Source organism: Hesperophylax consimilis, chromosome 22 (genome assembly GCF_061612785.1).
Source record: "Hesperophylax consimilis isolate HC1 chromosome 22, BYU_Hcon_1.0, whole genome shotgun sequence".
In the NCBI taxonomy this organism is placed as follows: Eukaryota; Metazoa; Arthropoda; class Insecta; order Trichoptera; family Limnephilidae; genus Hesperophylax; species Hesperophylax consimilis.
Window position 1 is genome coordinate 25,897,304 of NC_142857.1, and position 17,008 is coordinate 25,914,311.

Here is a 17,008-nt window from a genome sequence, read left to right on the forward strand (position 1 = left end):
TTTTTGCTTACAAAAAGGTCCTGACAATAAATATTTATATTAACAAAGAACCTTCTTGTCTCTTGTGTGGAAGAATATTTAATAAAAAGGAAACTATAGTAAGTCTTTAGTATGGGTAATAAATCCTCAAACTTATGGCACTGGCAATCATTCTTTTTTACACAGAAAACATCACTAAATGGCCCAAAACTGGCTGTAACTTCATTTTATGGGGTTTATTACAAAAGTAGGCTTTGATCTCAGACAGAAAATTTATAGTTGGGATGTGAGTACTATGTGAAAAAGATTCAGTCAAATATATGTATTATTTTCAAAGATATGCAGCGGTTCAAACCAAAATCCATTTTCTCTTAGATGGGAACCTATTTTCGCCCAAAGTGTTTAAATTGAAGATATTACTAGTAATTGAAGTGTGATCATCATTGAAGTTGGCCGAATATAAGTAGATTTCAGGTGATCAATTGGGAGATTGTCGTCCCGGTAAGATAGAGAATCTTTCACTGTTGTGTCAGTTATCTTTTCATTTTTCACTTTTACTTTTCATTAACTGAATTCTGTGGAAATGAGATCCCTGAGGCACATGTGGTATAATACCATGTGAAAAATGCGGAGATTAGCAAAGAATGCAAGGCTGATGTAAGCGTAATAAGTAAGATTAAGAAAGGGACGCTTAGATGGTTTGGCCATGCAGAGAAAATGGATGTAGAAAGTAGAGTAAAGATAATACATTATGCTAATGTGAATGGTAGAAATCGGGGACACCCGAGGAAGACATGGCATGATCAAGTGAACCAAATACTTGAGTCGGGACATCTTGGCCCCACAGTAAGCGTCCAAAGATGGTTTGAAAGGGAGATATGTTAGAGGGAGCGCACTAATATTAAAAAAACATTTAATAACTGGGCGAAAATAATGAAAATATTTTATAAAACACAACTCGTTTGAAATAGAGCAAAAATCTCTCGAAAAATGCTTTAGTTGCATTTAAAGATACACTGATTTTTTTACACATATAACATATTAAATAACAGAACAAAATGTGTTTTAATTAATTTGCGGAGCTTACTTTGCGATTTTTTTCCATAGAGGGAATTTCATATAATAAACATTTCGGCATAACAAATCTATAGATATTACATATCTTCAAAATTGACATACACGTTTTTTGGAAATTAAAAACTTAAAAGAGTTAACGAGAAACTTGTTATAGATTGGGTATGCAGGGGTTTAAGAGTCAGAATAACAGAAGAGATGTATGAGACAGTGTACGAATTTTAATGAAGCAAGAAGTGTGTGCCAAGACAGAGTTGTTTGGCGGTCTGTCCTCTCTGCCTACCCTGCGGAGAAATGGCGTCTTCTTCTTCTTTCGTATGGTAGGGGGGTCAGAGGGGGACATCTAGGTCTGCGAGCCATTCTAGGGCATCAAGCGTCGCCATGTGAACCTCATCAATCCCGCCGGGGAATGAATGGAGCGGGCATTCGTTGACCACATGTTCGGTGGTCTGCACCGCACCACATTCACACATCGCCGACTTTTTAAGGCCCCATCTGTGCATCATGTGGGCACAGCGGCTATGGGAGCACCTTAACCTATTGATGGCGGACCAGGTTTTGCGAGGCAATGAGAACCCAGGCTGTCTCTCGGTGAGGTACTGTATGAGATGGGCATTTCCCACGTTGGCCGTTTGCCACTCTTCTGGGGTGAGAAGTTTCCACCTATCTTCTGGGGTGAGAGGTAATCGGAGGAGCCTCTCTCCTTCCGCCTAGAAGGGCTTTCGGGACTTCAAGCGGAATGCCGGGTGGGAGACGACATCTTCGTGCAAAGGTATTGCCCTTTTTTGCAGCGCCTTCTTGTATTCCCTCAGTGTTGCAATTTCTCGCCTGATGTTTGGCGGGGTTATGTTTGCAAGTACGGGGAGCCAAGGGAGAGGAGTAGATTTTAAAGTCCCGCTGATGGTTCGCATTGTGGCATTAAGCTGAACGTCTACCATGGAAGTGTGGGCGCTTCTAGCCCATACTGGAGCACAGTATTCAGCCGTTGAGAAAACCAGGGCAATGGATGCTGTTCTGAGCGTGTTGGCGTCGCATCCCCAGCTAGTTCCAGCTAGCTTATTAACTAAGTTAAGCCTTGTCCTAGTTTTTTTACCCACTGTTTCCATGTGTTGAGAAACGGCGTGACGGATAGTTTGTTTCATATTTGTTAATATCGTTTAATTTTCAATAATTCACAAAAAATAAAATAAATAAAACACAACAAACAAGTTGTAAACTTTATTACATTTACAAATAAATTACATTTAGTGGTGATCAATGTGTTTGGGACCTGCATTTCTCTGTGTGTTTTCAAAGACATATATAATGATAAGATAATGTACTACATTATAATATTATGTCTCCTAAACATTATAATTACATCAGGAAAGTAAAAACATCCATTCTATATACATAAGGAATTTCCATTATTTTATAGACAGACAAAATTTCCAGAAAAAAATATAATTTGGAAAATTTAATGATTATTATTACTTATTCAACGAGCTAAGACATCAAGCGCTTCTCAAACATCAAAGCCTCTAGACTTCAACTATATTATAATATAATATCGTAAACTTGGAAATCTTTAATAATAATAATAATAATAATAGTATTCAATTACATTTTTGAACGACGATAGAATTTCAAAAATGAATAAAGATCCTAAAAAGTTATGTTTATTGTAAAGAAATTTTACAAAAAAAAAAAAACAATGTTTTTATAAAAGATCGTATTGATCGGAAGAAAAGATGCCAATAACCGTCAGATCAAATAATAAAATTAAATTAAAAAAAACAACCACAAACACGACGTACATTCTACGAGTGCAATTATTTAATAAAATTTTACTCATTCTAAGCTAAGTTACTTAAAATGGCAAAACAAGAATATAAAATAATGTATTTTAAAAAAAATTATATCATCTTTGAATGGCTTGTTAGCGCAGAATCCTACCGCGATTTGAATCTTTGGTATAAGCAGTAAAAAGAAAACATTGATATTTTAATTTACTAATTTGACCACAGATGTCACCGGGCGCTCGAAGCCACTAAAGAGAAGAGGCGGGAAATTTTTTTTAGGGTTATGTTTTAACGACATAGAAGTGGTAATGTTTTGACTATTTCGACGCGAGTTGAGGTGTTGTACTTAGTAGGCGTGGTTCTGGATGAACAGGGAAGCATCGGCTCCGGCACCGACCACTGAACCAGCAACATACTTGCCTAGAGAGGCATCACCGTTGGCCTGGAAAAAAGAAATACATATTGAAAATTTAGAAACAGGGTAAAAAGCAACTTTATGTTTTTATGACAAAGTGTTGTTTGGACTCCCAATAGATTGTTAACACGTTGCTTACGGTGTGCACATATTTGTGCGTTTCAGAAACCTTACATTGCGGCGCACATTTTTGTGCATTTCTACGACCTTCAACTTCACATACAAAAAATACGTTTTAACTTGTAATTTCTTCTGTTATATTGGCTTTGCTGTGTATCGGTTAGGTGTCGCTATAATAAACACAGCATTATGGATTCTTCTCTGGTTCAAAACATTGCTAAAAGTCATCATTAATTTCAATGAAATATTGGAAATTAATTTTAAACAAAGACAATAGTTGGTATTTTTTCTTCCTCGTCAAAAAATTAAATAAAATATGTGGAACATTGACCTTTACTTTAGTCGATAGCTGATACTTATGACGCAATAAACTCAAGTGAGGAAACCCTAATATAATTTTTTATTCGCAGCTGTTGTGATTTCAGCGCTTGTTAAACTGTGTTGTTATTATGGAATATATATTTTAAACATCATATAATGCGTATGACTTTTTATTATTATTGTGATTTGTGGACTTATGTGATTTTATTTTGAGACGTTAGACATTTACAATTACATTTGTATTTTTTCGAGTTCATTCGAGAGCATCATTGTGGAATAATTAAATGTGTATTTAAATTTTTTTTTTCTTTTGTGATTTGATTTTACGCCTTTTGGGATTACGATTTTTTTTTTATAAACCTAAAATGGACGATAGAGAGGATACTTTCGTCGAAGAACATTTTGAAGACTATCTTTTAGACGTACCCAATGACGCTGAAGAAGAAATCAATGACCTTCACGAAGATTACAGTGAGGCTGAAGAAAACGAAGAAGATGATGAACCAATTTTACGTAGAAGTTCAAGACCGCATGTCATGCGCATATCATCCTCTGAAGAATCTTCAGAAGACATCCCTGATATAACCCTGGATTGGTCAGAATTTGATCCTCCTAGGAATTTGCCTGATTTCGAAGGTGTACCGGGTCTAAAAGTTTTCCCTGAAAATCTATTAAGTGTAGGGGATGTTACATCGCTATTTATAGGAGATGATTTGTTCGACAAAATAACCAATGAAACAAACATATACCATGAAAGAAATCATCACAACTATGCGACATCAGCTCACGCCCTAAAATGGAAAGATGTAACTATTCAAGAATTAAAAAAATGGTTTGGCTTAGTTCTTATAATGGCGCTAGTCCGAAAAAATACCATAGGCGATTATTGGTCCACAAATCCTCGGATAGAGACCCCACATTTCCGAAAGACAATGAGCCGCGATAGATTTCGACAAATTTTACGAAATCTCCATTTTTTCTAATAATGACGAAATTCCGACCGCTAGCACAAACCGTCTGATCAAAATTCAAACTGTAATCGACTACTTCACCAAGAAATTCCAGGAAGTGTATACGCCAAATCAAAATCTATCTCTAGACGAAGGGATGATTCCGTGGAGAGGTCGTCTGAAATGTCGCGTGTACAATCCCATGAAAATTGTAAAATATGGAATCCTGAATAGGATGATTTGTGAATCAAAGAGTGGATATATCTGTAATTTTAAATTATATTCAGGTATAAGTGCTACGTTAGATTCCACAATAATCCAATTGCTGTCACCGTACCTAAATAAATGGTATAATATCTATGCGGATAATTATGACAATAGTGTGCGTTTAGCCAATCATCTAATGGGGTTAAAAACTAGAATCTGCGGCACAATTAGAAAAAATCGTGGCATACCGCCAACACTAAAAAATATACGCCTTAAAGTCCAAGAAACCACATATCTACGAAAAGGGGATGTACTTCTTCAAATGTGGAAAACCAACAAGAAGAGAGATGTAAGGATGGTCTCTACGATACACCAGGCGGATATAGTGGATACGGGAAAAATTGATAGAACAACAGGGTTGCCCATCAAAAAACCAAAATACATTGTAGATTACAATAATTTGATGAATGGTGTTGATCTTGCAGACCAACAATCCAATATACAAAAAATCTTTATAGTGGACCCTTCTTATACCTTATTCATTGTGGAATTTTCAAGGCTTTCCAAATTTTTAAAAAACTTAACGTAGGTACATAATAAACTTTGCTTCCGCGACTTTTTGTTACAAGTTGCAGAGACCTGGCTTGAAGATAGTTCTTCCGCAGCAGCCACACCGTCCACATCATTCACGCAAGATTTGCAAATAAGTACACCTACTTGTGTCACGGCGAGAACTCCTTTTTTTGATCCACATGATAGACTGTCTGGCATTTTGAAAAACCACGAATTGGTAAAAATAACGAGTGAGAAAACTAAAAACTTAGTAAGACGCAATTTTCGAGTTTGTGCGAAGCTCAAAATACGGAAGCCAAGTGCGTTCATGTGTAAACAATGCAAAATTCCGCTTCATGTTCGTAAATGTTTCCAAACATACCACACCAAGAAAAAATATGTTTAAATTTAATTAGTTTTAGAACGTCTTCTATTTTTTCCTATCATATTTTATCCTATTATATTTTTTTCCTATTATATTATTGTAATAAGTAAACTTATTATAACCCCTGAGTCATCATTAAATATTAAATATTTTTTTATTACTAATTTTTGTTTTATTGATATAAGCTCCACAGTTTGAAGTTAGTGATAATACATCCGGTAGTGGGATTGCGATCTAATTTCGCCCGCCGCAAGTGGCAGTTTTTTAACAAACATCTCCGTAGCTAATGTGTTAATGACAGAATGAAAATTACATGAAAAAAGTTTAGTAGCAATTTTGTCTTTTTTTAATACAACTTAATTATATCACTGCCATCTCTTGACAGTTTTAGCAAGCAACATTTTAAGAGGCAATACCTGTGAGCAGAAAATTAGCGATGATTATTATTATTGGTGAAAAGCATACTCTTTCCTAGACGATGTTGTTTCATTTAAAAACCAGGGTTCGGCCAAAACATCATATTTTGACAAATGACAAAATATGTTATACCCAATATAATTAATTTCTTAGAATGATAAAGATACGTCATATAAGTCAATATTCAAAGTTGCTGCTTTTGAGATGACAAAAGTATGTCATTATACCCAATAGTTGCATCTCTTGGGATAAAAAATAGGTCATCTTTCAAAGGGAGATACTTTCCTTGAATGACAAAATATGTCATCATACCAAGAGTTACTTTCCTTGAATGACAAAATATGTCATCATACCAAGGGTTACTTTCTTTGAATGACAAAATATGTCATCATACCAAGAGTTACTTTAGTTTTCTTTGAACGACAAAATATGTTGTCATACCCCAAACTGATGCTTTCTTGGTATGATAAAATATGTTATCGTACACAATAGCTCCATTTTCTTGGGATGTCAAAGAAAGGCAACAACTATAAGGGCCCGTTCCCACTTCCGTTTTCAAATCGGGGGCGGGTCCCGTTTTAAAATCGGATGCCCTAGTGGCTGTAGTGGATGTATGGAGCTGTTCACACTTGTCCGACACGATTTGAAAACGGATCCGACATTTTTTGTCGGATGGCTCGCCTACGCAGCGCGTCCGTTTTCAAATCGTGTCGGCACACGCTCGCTCATAGTGTTGTATGGAGCTGTTCACACTTGTCGTCCAGTCGTTCCGGCAGAGTCCCCGCCAAACCCCGACCCCTCCCCGCCCGCTCCCTGTCGCAAGGAAGCAGGCACGCTGCGTGCTTGTATTTGGTTATTTTTTTAAGTAAATAAATCAAAACTACAATAATGGATAAGGAAATAAATCCCGAAAATTTAATACCACTGGTCGAAGAAAGAGTATGGTAATATTTTATCTTTAACTAAATAAAAACAAAACACTTGGTGTACACAACTTTTGTACATCAAAATTTTTATTTTATTTTATTTAAGTTTACTTTTTTTTAAATTTTAAAGCTTTAATGAGATGCACGGAAGAGCGTATTAGTTAAATAAACACATAATAAAAAATATTTGAGTGTTTATTGTTTTCTTACTTTAAAATATCGATAGCCTTTCTTCAGGACAAATGCACTTTCTCAATTTTGTATTTTGATATGTTAAGCTCTCTGAAACTCATTCCAGTAGATGGTTAAAGGAAGTGATAGACATTCTCTTAAGCCATTAAGCGCCCTTGAGGTGATTTTTCATGGTGAAAACGGCGCTATATAAATAATCCATTCATTATTATTCTAAAATAATTAAAGAACTTTAGTTCATCACTTCTTAACTCACCAATTAACACTTGGAAAATTCCTACAGAAAATCATTCGGCTATGATTGGGTGTACTCAAAATTTTCTTTTCACTTTTTTCCTTCTATTTAATAAGTACCACATGACAACAAGAGCTTCATCGTCGTCCATTGCGCACCATTACTGAATAATGAGCAAATAACATGTTTTTGTTGAATCGACAATTATTTTTTTTCGTAGAGTATGGTCCGTTTTTAAAACGGATCCGTTTTTAAAACGGTAGTGTGAACAGGGCCATTGGCCGTCCGTTTTTAAAACGGGACCCGCCTCCGATTTGAAAACGGAAGTGGGAACGGGCCCTAAGCAATAGTTGTTGCCTCTCTTGGAATATCAATACATTATGTTATCATACCAAATAGTTGCTTCTCTTGAAATGACAAAATATGTTATCATACTGTACAGTTTCATCTCTTGAAATGACAAAATATGTCATCATATCCAATAGTTACATTCTGATGACAAGATATATTATCATACCTCAAGCGGTTGCTTTCCCGGCACGACGAAAAATGATGTCATACCCAAAACAGTTACTTTCTAGGGATTGCAAAATATGTCCCGTAAGCGATAGTGGTTACTTCTCTTGGGATGACAAGAATGTCATTATACCGAACAGCTGCTTCTGTTGGAAACATCATCGTACGAATGAGAGTTACTTTCTTTGAATGGTGAAATATATTGTCGTAATCCCGTTGCATTAAAAACATGTCACTGTAAGCAATAATTGCTTCTCTTGGGATGCTTAAATATGTTATCACACCCAATACGGTTGCTTTCTTGACAAATTAATACTAACTTACCATTGCGTATTATCATATTCTACATGATTTTTTTATCAGTTTTCACCATTCTTGTAGGGTTGATAATCCAAGAAGAATCGAAGTAGCAAAAACAAATAAAACTTACCTTTGAAGACTCTCGGGGCATCCTTATATATTTTTTGCCATAATACAGGTACTAATATTTAAATATAATTATTTAAAAGCTACTCAAAACCACCATCAATAATTATTTGGTCAGGCAAAATTAAAGCAAAGCACTACTATAACTAAATTAAATCAAACAAATAAATATAATATCAATTAAAAAAGGTTCCATTTGAAAGTCATAATATCGTTTAGAAAAGCTCATAAAATAAAATTTTATAATGCGAAAATATGCCTTTTGCGCTGCAGTAGGAATCCAACCCAAAATTGAATTCTGTAGCATTACTAACAAATTTTTAAAAAATAATTATTTTGTGTCGACTGAGTGTGTTGACAGTCAAAGAATCGTTGCAAGCTTCCCATTTGCATTCAGACACTCAGCTTGCTGCTTGTCTACATAGCCAGGACCTAAGGATATCAATTTGGAGGTGTAAGAATCATTGTGGTAACTGAATGAGTTCTTAGCGGGATTTCTGGCGGAGTCAGAAACTGCCAGAAACGGGACAACTTGGCTCGGGACTGCCGCCGATCGAGCGATGTAGAAGACATTTACTGAACTGCTAGTTACGTCAATTTGTGATTGAATCATCAATAAAAAGTTATATACAGATTTAAAGACTATTATTTGACATTCTCCAGCGTAATAAGATACCGAGTGTTACAGTCAATAAAATATAATACAAATGATTTTTATAAATCTGTCTCACCGGGAAATTCCTGTATCAAGACAGGCATAAGGCGATGATTAATCTCAAACCCTCCACACAGCATCCCCAAAAATGACAAAGGCCCTATGTAAGGTTAAATTAAAAATTAAACCCCATTCACAAATTTCCCTCAAAATCTATCTCTTCAAATTAGTGATTCATAGATTTTAAGTTATAGATAGTAAGAAACAAAGGAAGTATTGGCATGTAATTGTGCTTATTGTCACCAGGCTATGAACAAACTGTACAGCCTATCAAAGCGTCTATGCAGTTAAAGATCAGCATTTGGTGTGTAGGTAGAAAAAATGACGGGGTGCTTCTACGCATAGATGTGATATGCAGTAGTACCAGGGCCAGCCCTGAGCCAAACGGCACCTAGCACCGGTAAAAACCTCAACGGCGCTGCGTTTGGTTATAATCAGCGCCTTGGCAAGTCGGTACGGAGCGGACTGAGTAATGAGTAGTACAATTAAATAACGTTGACGACTTGTGTTGTGCGCACAATTTCAAAATTTAATAATGGTTCATGGCACATCTCTTTTGTTTCTATTATCTACAAGAAGATCTGATATCTACTACAGAAAACCATTACTAGTTTTTATTAAAATAAATAAATGCAGATGTTATTATGCAGTTCCAAAGAAAGATTGTGTTAGTCATCAATAAAACTGCTGAGGAAATAGCTTTTAACAGCTTTTGCCAATGTTTTTTTGTTCGTTGCCGGAAGTTTTAGATTACTAGGTAATACGCTGTATTGCTTATGCGCAATGTATTGAAAGGATATATTTATTGATAGTTTATCAAAAAATAATGCATTATTAGAATAAATTGTGGATAGGTTAGGATTGGTTAACAACACAAGGAATATTTAATGAGAAGAACAAACATAAAACATGGTAGTGTTTATTTAAAAACAAAATGAAATAAAAAATAATAAAATGCAGTCTAGTGTAGGTATTGTAAAAGTAAGAAGTAAAATTATTAAAAAGCAGTTTGAGCATTCAAAAACATAAAAAGCAGGCTGTCTATTTATATAAAATCGAATAATATCTCTACTATACAAAATATTTTACAAAATTCTACACTGAAAAAAAAAAAATAATATGACTTCAGAAAGAAAAAACAAACAAAAAAATTAACAACAGTCTTATTTATGGAGGTTTAATATGATTATAAACATATTAAATATATAGTAAGTAAGCACCTGACTATTAATGGTATTTAATTTTTTTTAAATATCTTATGGGATTTTAATATGCGTGAGATTTGACAAAGAGAGAGGTTGAACCGGCTATGGAACCTACTGAACCAGGGGTGTATTTTCCTTGACAAGCTAATCCGTTAGCCTAATGAATAAAAGAAAAAAAATTGTTCATTTGGTACATGACGCATGTTTTAAGTTGATTGAAATTTGTCGCATAAAAATAAAATTGTGAAAAGGTGAACACAAAGTGCATTCATCAATCAGTAGAATTATTATGGTTACAGGAGTGCATAAACAGAAGAAAGTTGATGGATGCATTAGATATGTTATTTTATAGTAGTGTCCAATTGTCCAGTTGCAATGTCATTGATTGGTAGACAAGTGGGGCACAGTTGACCGCAGACAGGAAAATAATGAAAAATAAAATAAAATAAATTAGCAAAGAATCAAGCATTCTGTAAAAAAAAAGTTGGTTGCAGTAAAACAGACAGTGGACACAATATCAAAATCAGTAATAGCAGCATGCACAAAATAAAAAAGCATAAAAATTTACATAATATTAAATATCCAGCAGTTGCTTTAAATCAACACTCATAAATACTTTTAAAAAACATTTAATAGGAAACAATGCAATAAAGGAGTAGATAGCAATAAATATTGTATGGGATATTTCAACATTCTCTCGATAAGCTGTCAATAGGATAATGTATATTTGTGATTTATTTATCTACTAGCTGTACCCAAACACGCATAGCTGTGGATCAGTCTGTCTGTGCAGATAGAAAAACAATAGCGCGTGTAGCTTCTTACGTCTAACAGATGGCGCTGTTTTTAAAAAACAGCATGTTTGTCCAAAAGATGGCGCTGTTTTAAAAAAAAACATGTTTTTACCTGTCACAGGTGACAAGAAAGCATTTTTTTACACTTGTCACAAGTGACATCTATATAATATAGGTACATTAAAACACACGTGTATTCGAGTGCAACGTTGTGTTAAATTTTCAAAGCAATCATATTGTACCATTCGGTACTGAAACCTAAGAAAAGTGGTAATATATTATATACATCGGATGGGTTGGCTAAGTTTTCTCCCTATTTTAAATATTTATTATAATGGATAGTTATCGATAGGATGGTGAAATATCCCCTAAAACTAATATAGTTAGGAAATAAAAAAAAGTCATCGAAATCACAGGTCAAACTTACTAAAGTTCAGGTTCAGCCAAAACGAAGATTAAGAAATAAAGAGTGATGTCAAAACCTTCACAAATGGATGCCTAGCACCTCTGGTGATAGCATAGACAATCGGATTCATACAAGTACTTAACATTGTTTAAATTTTACTAATAATGTGTAATGTGGCATGGTTGTCATGCACTTGCTGACGGCATCCAGGTTTACTGTCAATGAAAATGTTAACTAAATCCAAGATTGCTGTCTACAAATTTGTTGATAGTGTCCAGGATTGCTATCAATAACCTTGCTGAAGGTGTCCGAGAATGCCGTCAGTAAACAAACAAACTCTTTGACAGTTTCCAGAATTGCTGTCAACGAACTTATTGATAGTGTCCGAGCCTACTGTTAATGAAATTTATAACTAGGTCCAGAATTGCTGTCAGCAACCTTGTTGATGAGGTCCGGAACTACTATCAGCAATTTTGTTGACGATGTCTGGGATTGCTGTCAGTAAGCTTGTTAACAGTGTCCGGGCAATGGAAACGTTAACTATGTTCAACATTGTTGTCAATAACCTTGTTGTCAACAAACTTACCGACAATGTCCGGGATCTAGGTCAACAAATTTGGCTTGACTGTAATAAAGAAGATTGTGTACCTTGGCCCTCTTGAGGAGCTCGGCCTGTGCGAGGGGCACATTCTCGGGTTTGCCGCCCCATGCGCGCAGCACGGAGGCCTGCAGGGCACGTCCGTAGCTGAAGGTCAGCGCCCACGGCTTGCGGCCAATGTACTTGTTGATGGCGTCCAGGTTGACGGAGGCCTCCTCTTCAGACTGGCCTCCGGACAGGAAGGTGATACCTGGAACGGGAAGAAGAAAAAATACATTTCAATGGGTGTTCTGAAATGATAAACGGATAAAACAGAAAATAATAGTTTTTATGTGAATACCAGACAAGAGTACTACTCCGAAACGTCTGAAGCCAATGAGACTATCGCATCCCAATTTCGGGTATGTTGTGAGGCTGAAGGTAGTGGGGAGGGGAAGGAGATGGGGAAGAGAAAGGTGGGGAAGTACCTGGCTATTCAGATCCGGTCACCAAATACAGCTAATGTCATTTCAAGAAAATTTTGACTCTGAATATTCTGATACTGAGCGTATTTACTACTCTGGTCAATGATAAAATAATAGCTGAATTTAGTTTTAATTGTTCTTTTTCTTTACTTTTCACTGTTTTGTTTGACATGGAATTTATTATCAGGAGTCATCAGCGGGAATTGAATGTTGAACTCACCGACGACGGCGGCAGGCACGGTCCTCTGCAGGGCGGTGACGGTGGCCTTGGCAATATCGGCGGCCGTGTACTTCTTGGAGCAGGACTGGCCGGCTGTCACCTGGAATCAAGTCATAATTACTTTGTTAATATTTAATTTGGTTTATATTTACTATTAACGAGACGCAGTCACCTCAAGAGACATAATAAGTTAAGCTGATGGGAGTGGAAAGTACCGAAAGCTGTAGGAAAAATGAAGAGAAGAAACACTGTTCCAACTTTGATGATAATGTTCCACCTTAATGGGAAGAAGGTTCAGATACCTGGGGAACTAAATATCCTATAGTGAAAACAGGAGACATGGCCAAATCTGCAATGACAGCCTTGTTGAACTTTATTAAAGGTGCTGGCGATGGAATGCAGAACTTGCTACCATCAATATGATAACAGTCTAGCACGGTCAAATCGGTAACTTGACAATATCCGATTAATAGACTTAATTGAAGATGATTTTAAATCGATATCTCGAGCATGGTTGCGCTGTCGATAGACAAACCGATATTGACACGAAATAAAAAAAAAAATAAAAAAATAACAGGTATTGGTCTAGGGATCGACATTCCTAAACGTTTTGACGGCAATGTAAAAATACAAATAAATTGACAGTGTCGAATCGAAATACTCACTTTAATATACAATTGTACAGGGTTTTCCAATAAGAGGTGTTATTTTGATATTCAATCATAAAAGATCAATGGTTTCGTTGCTTTTGTGGCACGTAACGCCGTCTCGTTGAAAGTAAACGTTGTCCAGATCAATACCATCCGATTCCGGCCATAAAAAATCATTAATCGTCTTTCGATAGAGATCCATTCACCATAACTGTTGCTCCAGCCTCATTTTCGAAAAAGTAAGGTCCAATGACTCCGCCGGACCATAAACTGCACCAAACAGTCACACGTTGAGGATAGAGAGGCTTTTCAACAATAACTCTTGGGTTCTCCGAGCCCCAGATGCGACAATTTTGCTTTTTGTCGAAGCCACCGAGGTGGAAATGGGCCTCATCACTCAAGATTAATTTCAATGCGTTGTTGAAGCGTGTATCGTTCCATTTTTATTAATGGCGAAGTTTCTACTTGTCAAATGTCAAAAAAGGACAGCTTCAAAAGTAACATCTACCGAAATAGCGGGCTATTCAAAATAACACCTCTTATTGGAAAACCCTAGTAGTTCGTAACCGCTTGTACTTTACGACACTAAAAGGGAGTTAATTAGTAATTGAGGGTTTTAGTCACAACATGTGATGTTTGAATAACTTTCGTTTCTCCAAGCTTGAACAGATTCAATTGATTTCGTATATGACTTTTTTCAATTCTAAGAGCTTCGTTAGTTCACCTCCGTTCATTAATAAGTCAGTAATCTTACATAACAAACGACATTATCAAAAAAAAAATTTATATTGACAGTTAACCGAAGCTCATCTGATACCTAATGGTACGTATACATTTGCAAACCGAGCCACAAATTACAGGAATCAAATGAAGCAACTGCAAGCGGCGTTTGCTTCGTTCCATTCCCATAAGTTGAGGTTCAGTTAGGCAGTTCGGCTCGCATATGAATACGTAGAATAAGATCAGGCGGCTTTTGTCCACCGACTGATCATTTGCTGACCGTGCTTGCAAATACCGCCTAATAACCCCAGAGATGATGGATTTAGTCAATATCGTATTGACCGTGTTAGATACCCTCGTCCGGGTAACAGGAAAAAAAGGAATTGAAGGTAACAAGTACGCTGATGAACTAGCAAGGAAAGGGGCGGTAAGCGCCGATTGCGGGATGTGAGCGAGCTATAGGAGTGGCAGCTCGCCACGCAAACTACTAATGATGATGATGACCAGTAAGTGAAAGTCCTTAGGGGTTGTTAAAAGAGATGGAAGTATTGCACTTGGTCTTACCATGTTGGGTTTCAGGAGGGTTCCTTCCAGGTAGACGTGGTGGTCGTTGAGTGCCTTGTACACGGCGGCCAGCACCGTCTCTGTCACCTTCTGGGCGCGCTCCAGGTCATGGTCGCCTGGAACACATTCAATAGCGAGGTCATAATAGGTCACACCATAATAAGTGGCTGTTTCGGTTAAATTTATCTTTCCTTTTAGTAGGATTTGGTAATATCAGGTCGACCCCAAGTGAAGGAATGCACTTACCATCGGGCAGAACCTCGGGCTCAACAATGGGCACGATCCTCTGCGACTGGCAGATGGAGGCGTAGCGAGCCAGCACGGTGGCGTTCTCCTGGATGGCCTGGTAGGAGGGGGTGTTCTTGCCGATCTTCAGCACGGAGCGCCACTTGGCGAAGTGGCAGCCGTCCTTCTTGTACTGCGCGCAGCGGGCGGCCAAGTCATCAAGACCTGCAGAACAAACATCACAACAACGGCATTAGTTTCATAAACAGAACTTAATAACATAACTTGTTGAGAAATGTGGTGATATTCACAACTGTACATTAGAAGTAAATTTCTGGGAAAATTCCAGAAACGGGAAACAATGTGAGCATTTTCATATCAATGGTGATATCCCTAGACTAATAATCGCTGAAATTTTTTATTGTAAATATATCATATAACACACTTCACGCAGGCGAAATTAATGGTCCCATTTGAGAAAATGGATATTGTTTTCAAAAGCACCGGTGATCGGGTATGTAATCAAAATGACAATTCAACACACCTCCAAAAAGTGATATAAAGTGATGAAAAGTGATGAAGCAAAAACTAGGTTAAATAGGTTGCATATGTAACTATCACTTTTAATGATTCTATATCACTTTTTAAAGGTGTGTTGATTTTCATTATGATGAAATATCATGGAACCGTTCTCACCATACCCCAAATATAAAATTATTTTCCAAAATTAATGACCAATATTGAAATACGACTCCATAAACTGAAGTTAAAATCAGTGTTGGGAAATTTAGTGATGTTTTATGAGTAATAAATGTACATATTTTAATAGATTACAAAAAAACAAAACATATTCATTTTTGCACAAATCGTTAAAAAAAAAACAAAAAATTCCACATATCCGGTGCGATACGTGCGAGGATGTATTACCTGTTTTGTGGGTTTAATTTAATTTCCTTTTGATAAAATATTCTTCCACACAAAAGACTAGAAGTTGAAGATGGGGAAGACTTATTAAGGGTTGTTTCGGAGAATTTGAACAATTCTTCAAATTTCAAAGTTAACTCATACCACTCCTTTGTCGAGTGTGGCTCGACATTATATTTCTTACACCAACTCCTATGTCGAGTCATACTCGACTTTATAGTAACGCAATTTCGAAAAATAATTTAAATTATCAAATGTATTTTTTTTTCTTTTAAACACTTTATATCTCATTCTGAATATTCCGAATACGCAAAATACATATATCTCGTCAAGTTTCGCCTTTAAGATAATTTTTAAAATCGTATTATTTTTAACCTTGTAAATGCACTGCGCAGTTATTTGGTTGCGACGCATGTAAGTAGGTAGGTACTTGCCTGTCTACCTGCGTAACAATAGGAAGCGCTGAGGGATTTCTCCCAACACATAACAAAGGATTCTTATACCTATTCACTTGTTATCACATAATATTTTGTTCTGTTTGTGTATTTACATTTGTTTTTACTGTTTTTAGTAGCAAATATTTCGTTAGTAGTGAATAAGGGCATATTAAGTTGTTAATTTTATATATTTCTATGTTTTTTGTACTCTATGTAAAGAAAGAGTAATAAAAATTACATATTTAAAAAAATTTTGTTTAACTTTTTATTGAGGCCACTTTTTATCCCTTTTTTGTAAATTAATTAGGGAGTTGGTAGTAGGTAATTAAAAAAAAAATTAAGAGTGCAAAGGGTTAATCTTCAAGTTTTGTGAAAGTTTTTTTCAAGTTCTGTTATTATTTCAGTTCTGTCAAGTAACTGGCCATACTGATATAATAACAGAAATTGAATAGGACATTCACAGAACTCGCAAATTAATGTTGAAATTTGATGAATTGTTCAAATTCTATGAGACAACCCGTCTTTAGTTCACATTTTTTAAATACATATAGTTGGAACCCTTACAAAGAGATTGACATAAAATTATTGGA

The 17,008-nt window shown here is 36.0% G+C and overlaps 1 protein-coding gene across 3 annotated transcripts in view; it reads right to left on the minus strand.

Moving 5' to 3' along the window:
- Nucleotides 1-2,258: 2,258 nt before the first annotated feature.
- Ald1 (fructose-bisphosphate aldolase) overlaps nucleotides 2,259-17,008 on the minus strand; it is a 36,891-nt gene continuing 22,141 nt past the window's right edge. The window contains exons 4-9 of one of the 3 annotated variants that reach the window (XM_089645230.1): nucleotides 15,079-15,282; nucleotides 14,833-14,948; nucleotides 12,899-12,998; nucleotides 12,265-12,464; nucleotides 10,499-10,573; nucleotides 2,259-3,276 (exon numbers count right to left, since the gene is read on the minus strand). In XM_089645230.1, the coding sequence (XP_089501356.1) occupies nucleotides 3,181-3,276; nucleotides 10,499-10,573; nucleotides 12,265-12,464; nucleotides 12,899-12,998; nucleotides 14,833-14,948; nucleotides 15,079-15,282 (791 nt within the window). In that variant the 3' untranslated portion in view covers nucleotides 2,259-3,180. Of the gene's footprint in view, nucleotides 3,277-10,114; nucleotides 10,574-12,264; nucleotides 12,465-12,898; nucleotides 12,999-14,832; nucleotides 14,949-15,078; nucleotides 15,283-17,008 lie in introns of those variants that run through there. The other 2 variants (XM_089645228.1, XM_089645229.1) reach the window with 2 other exon arrangements.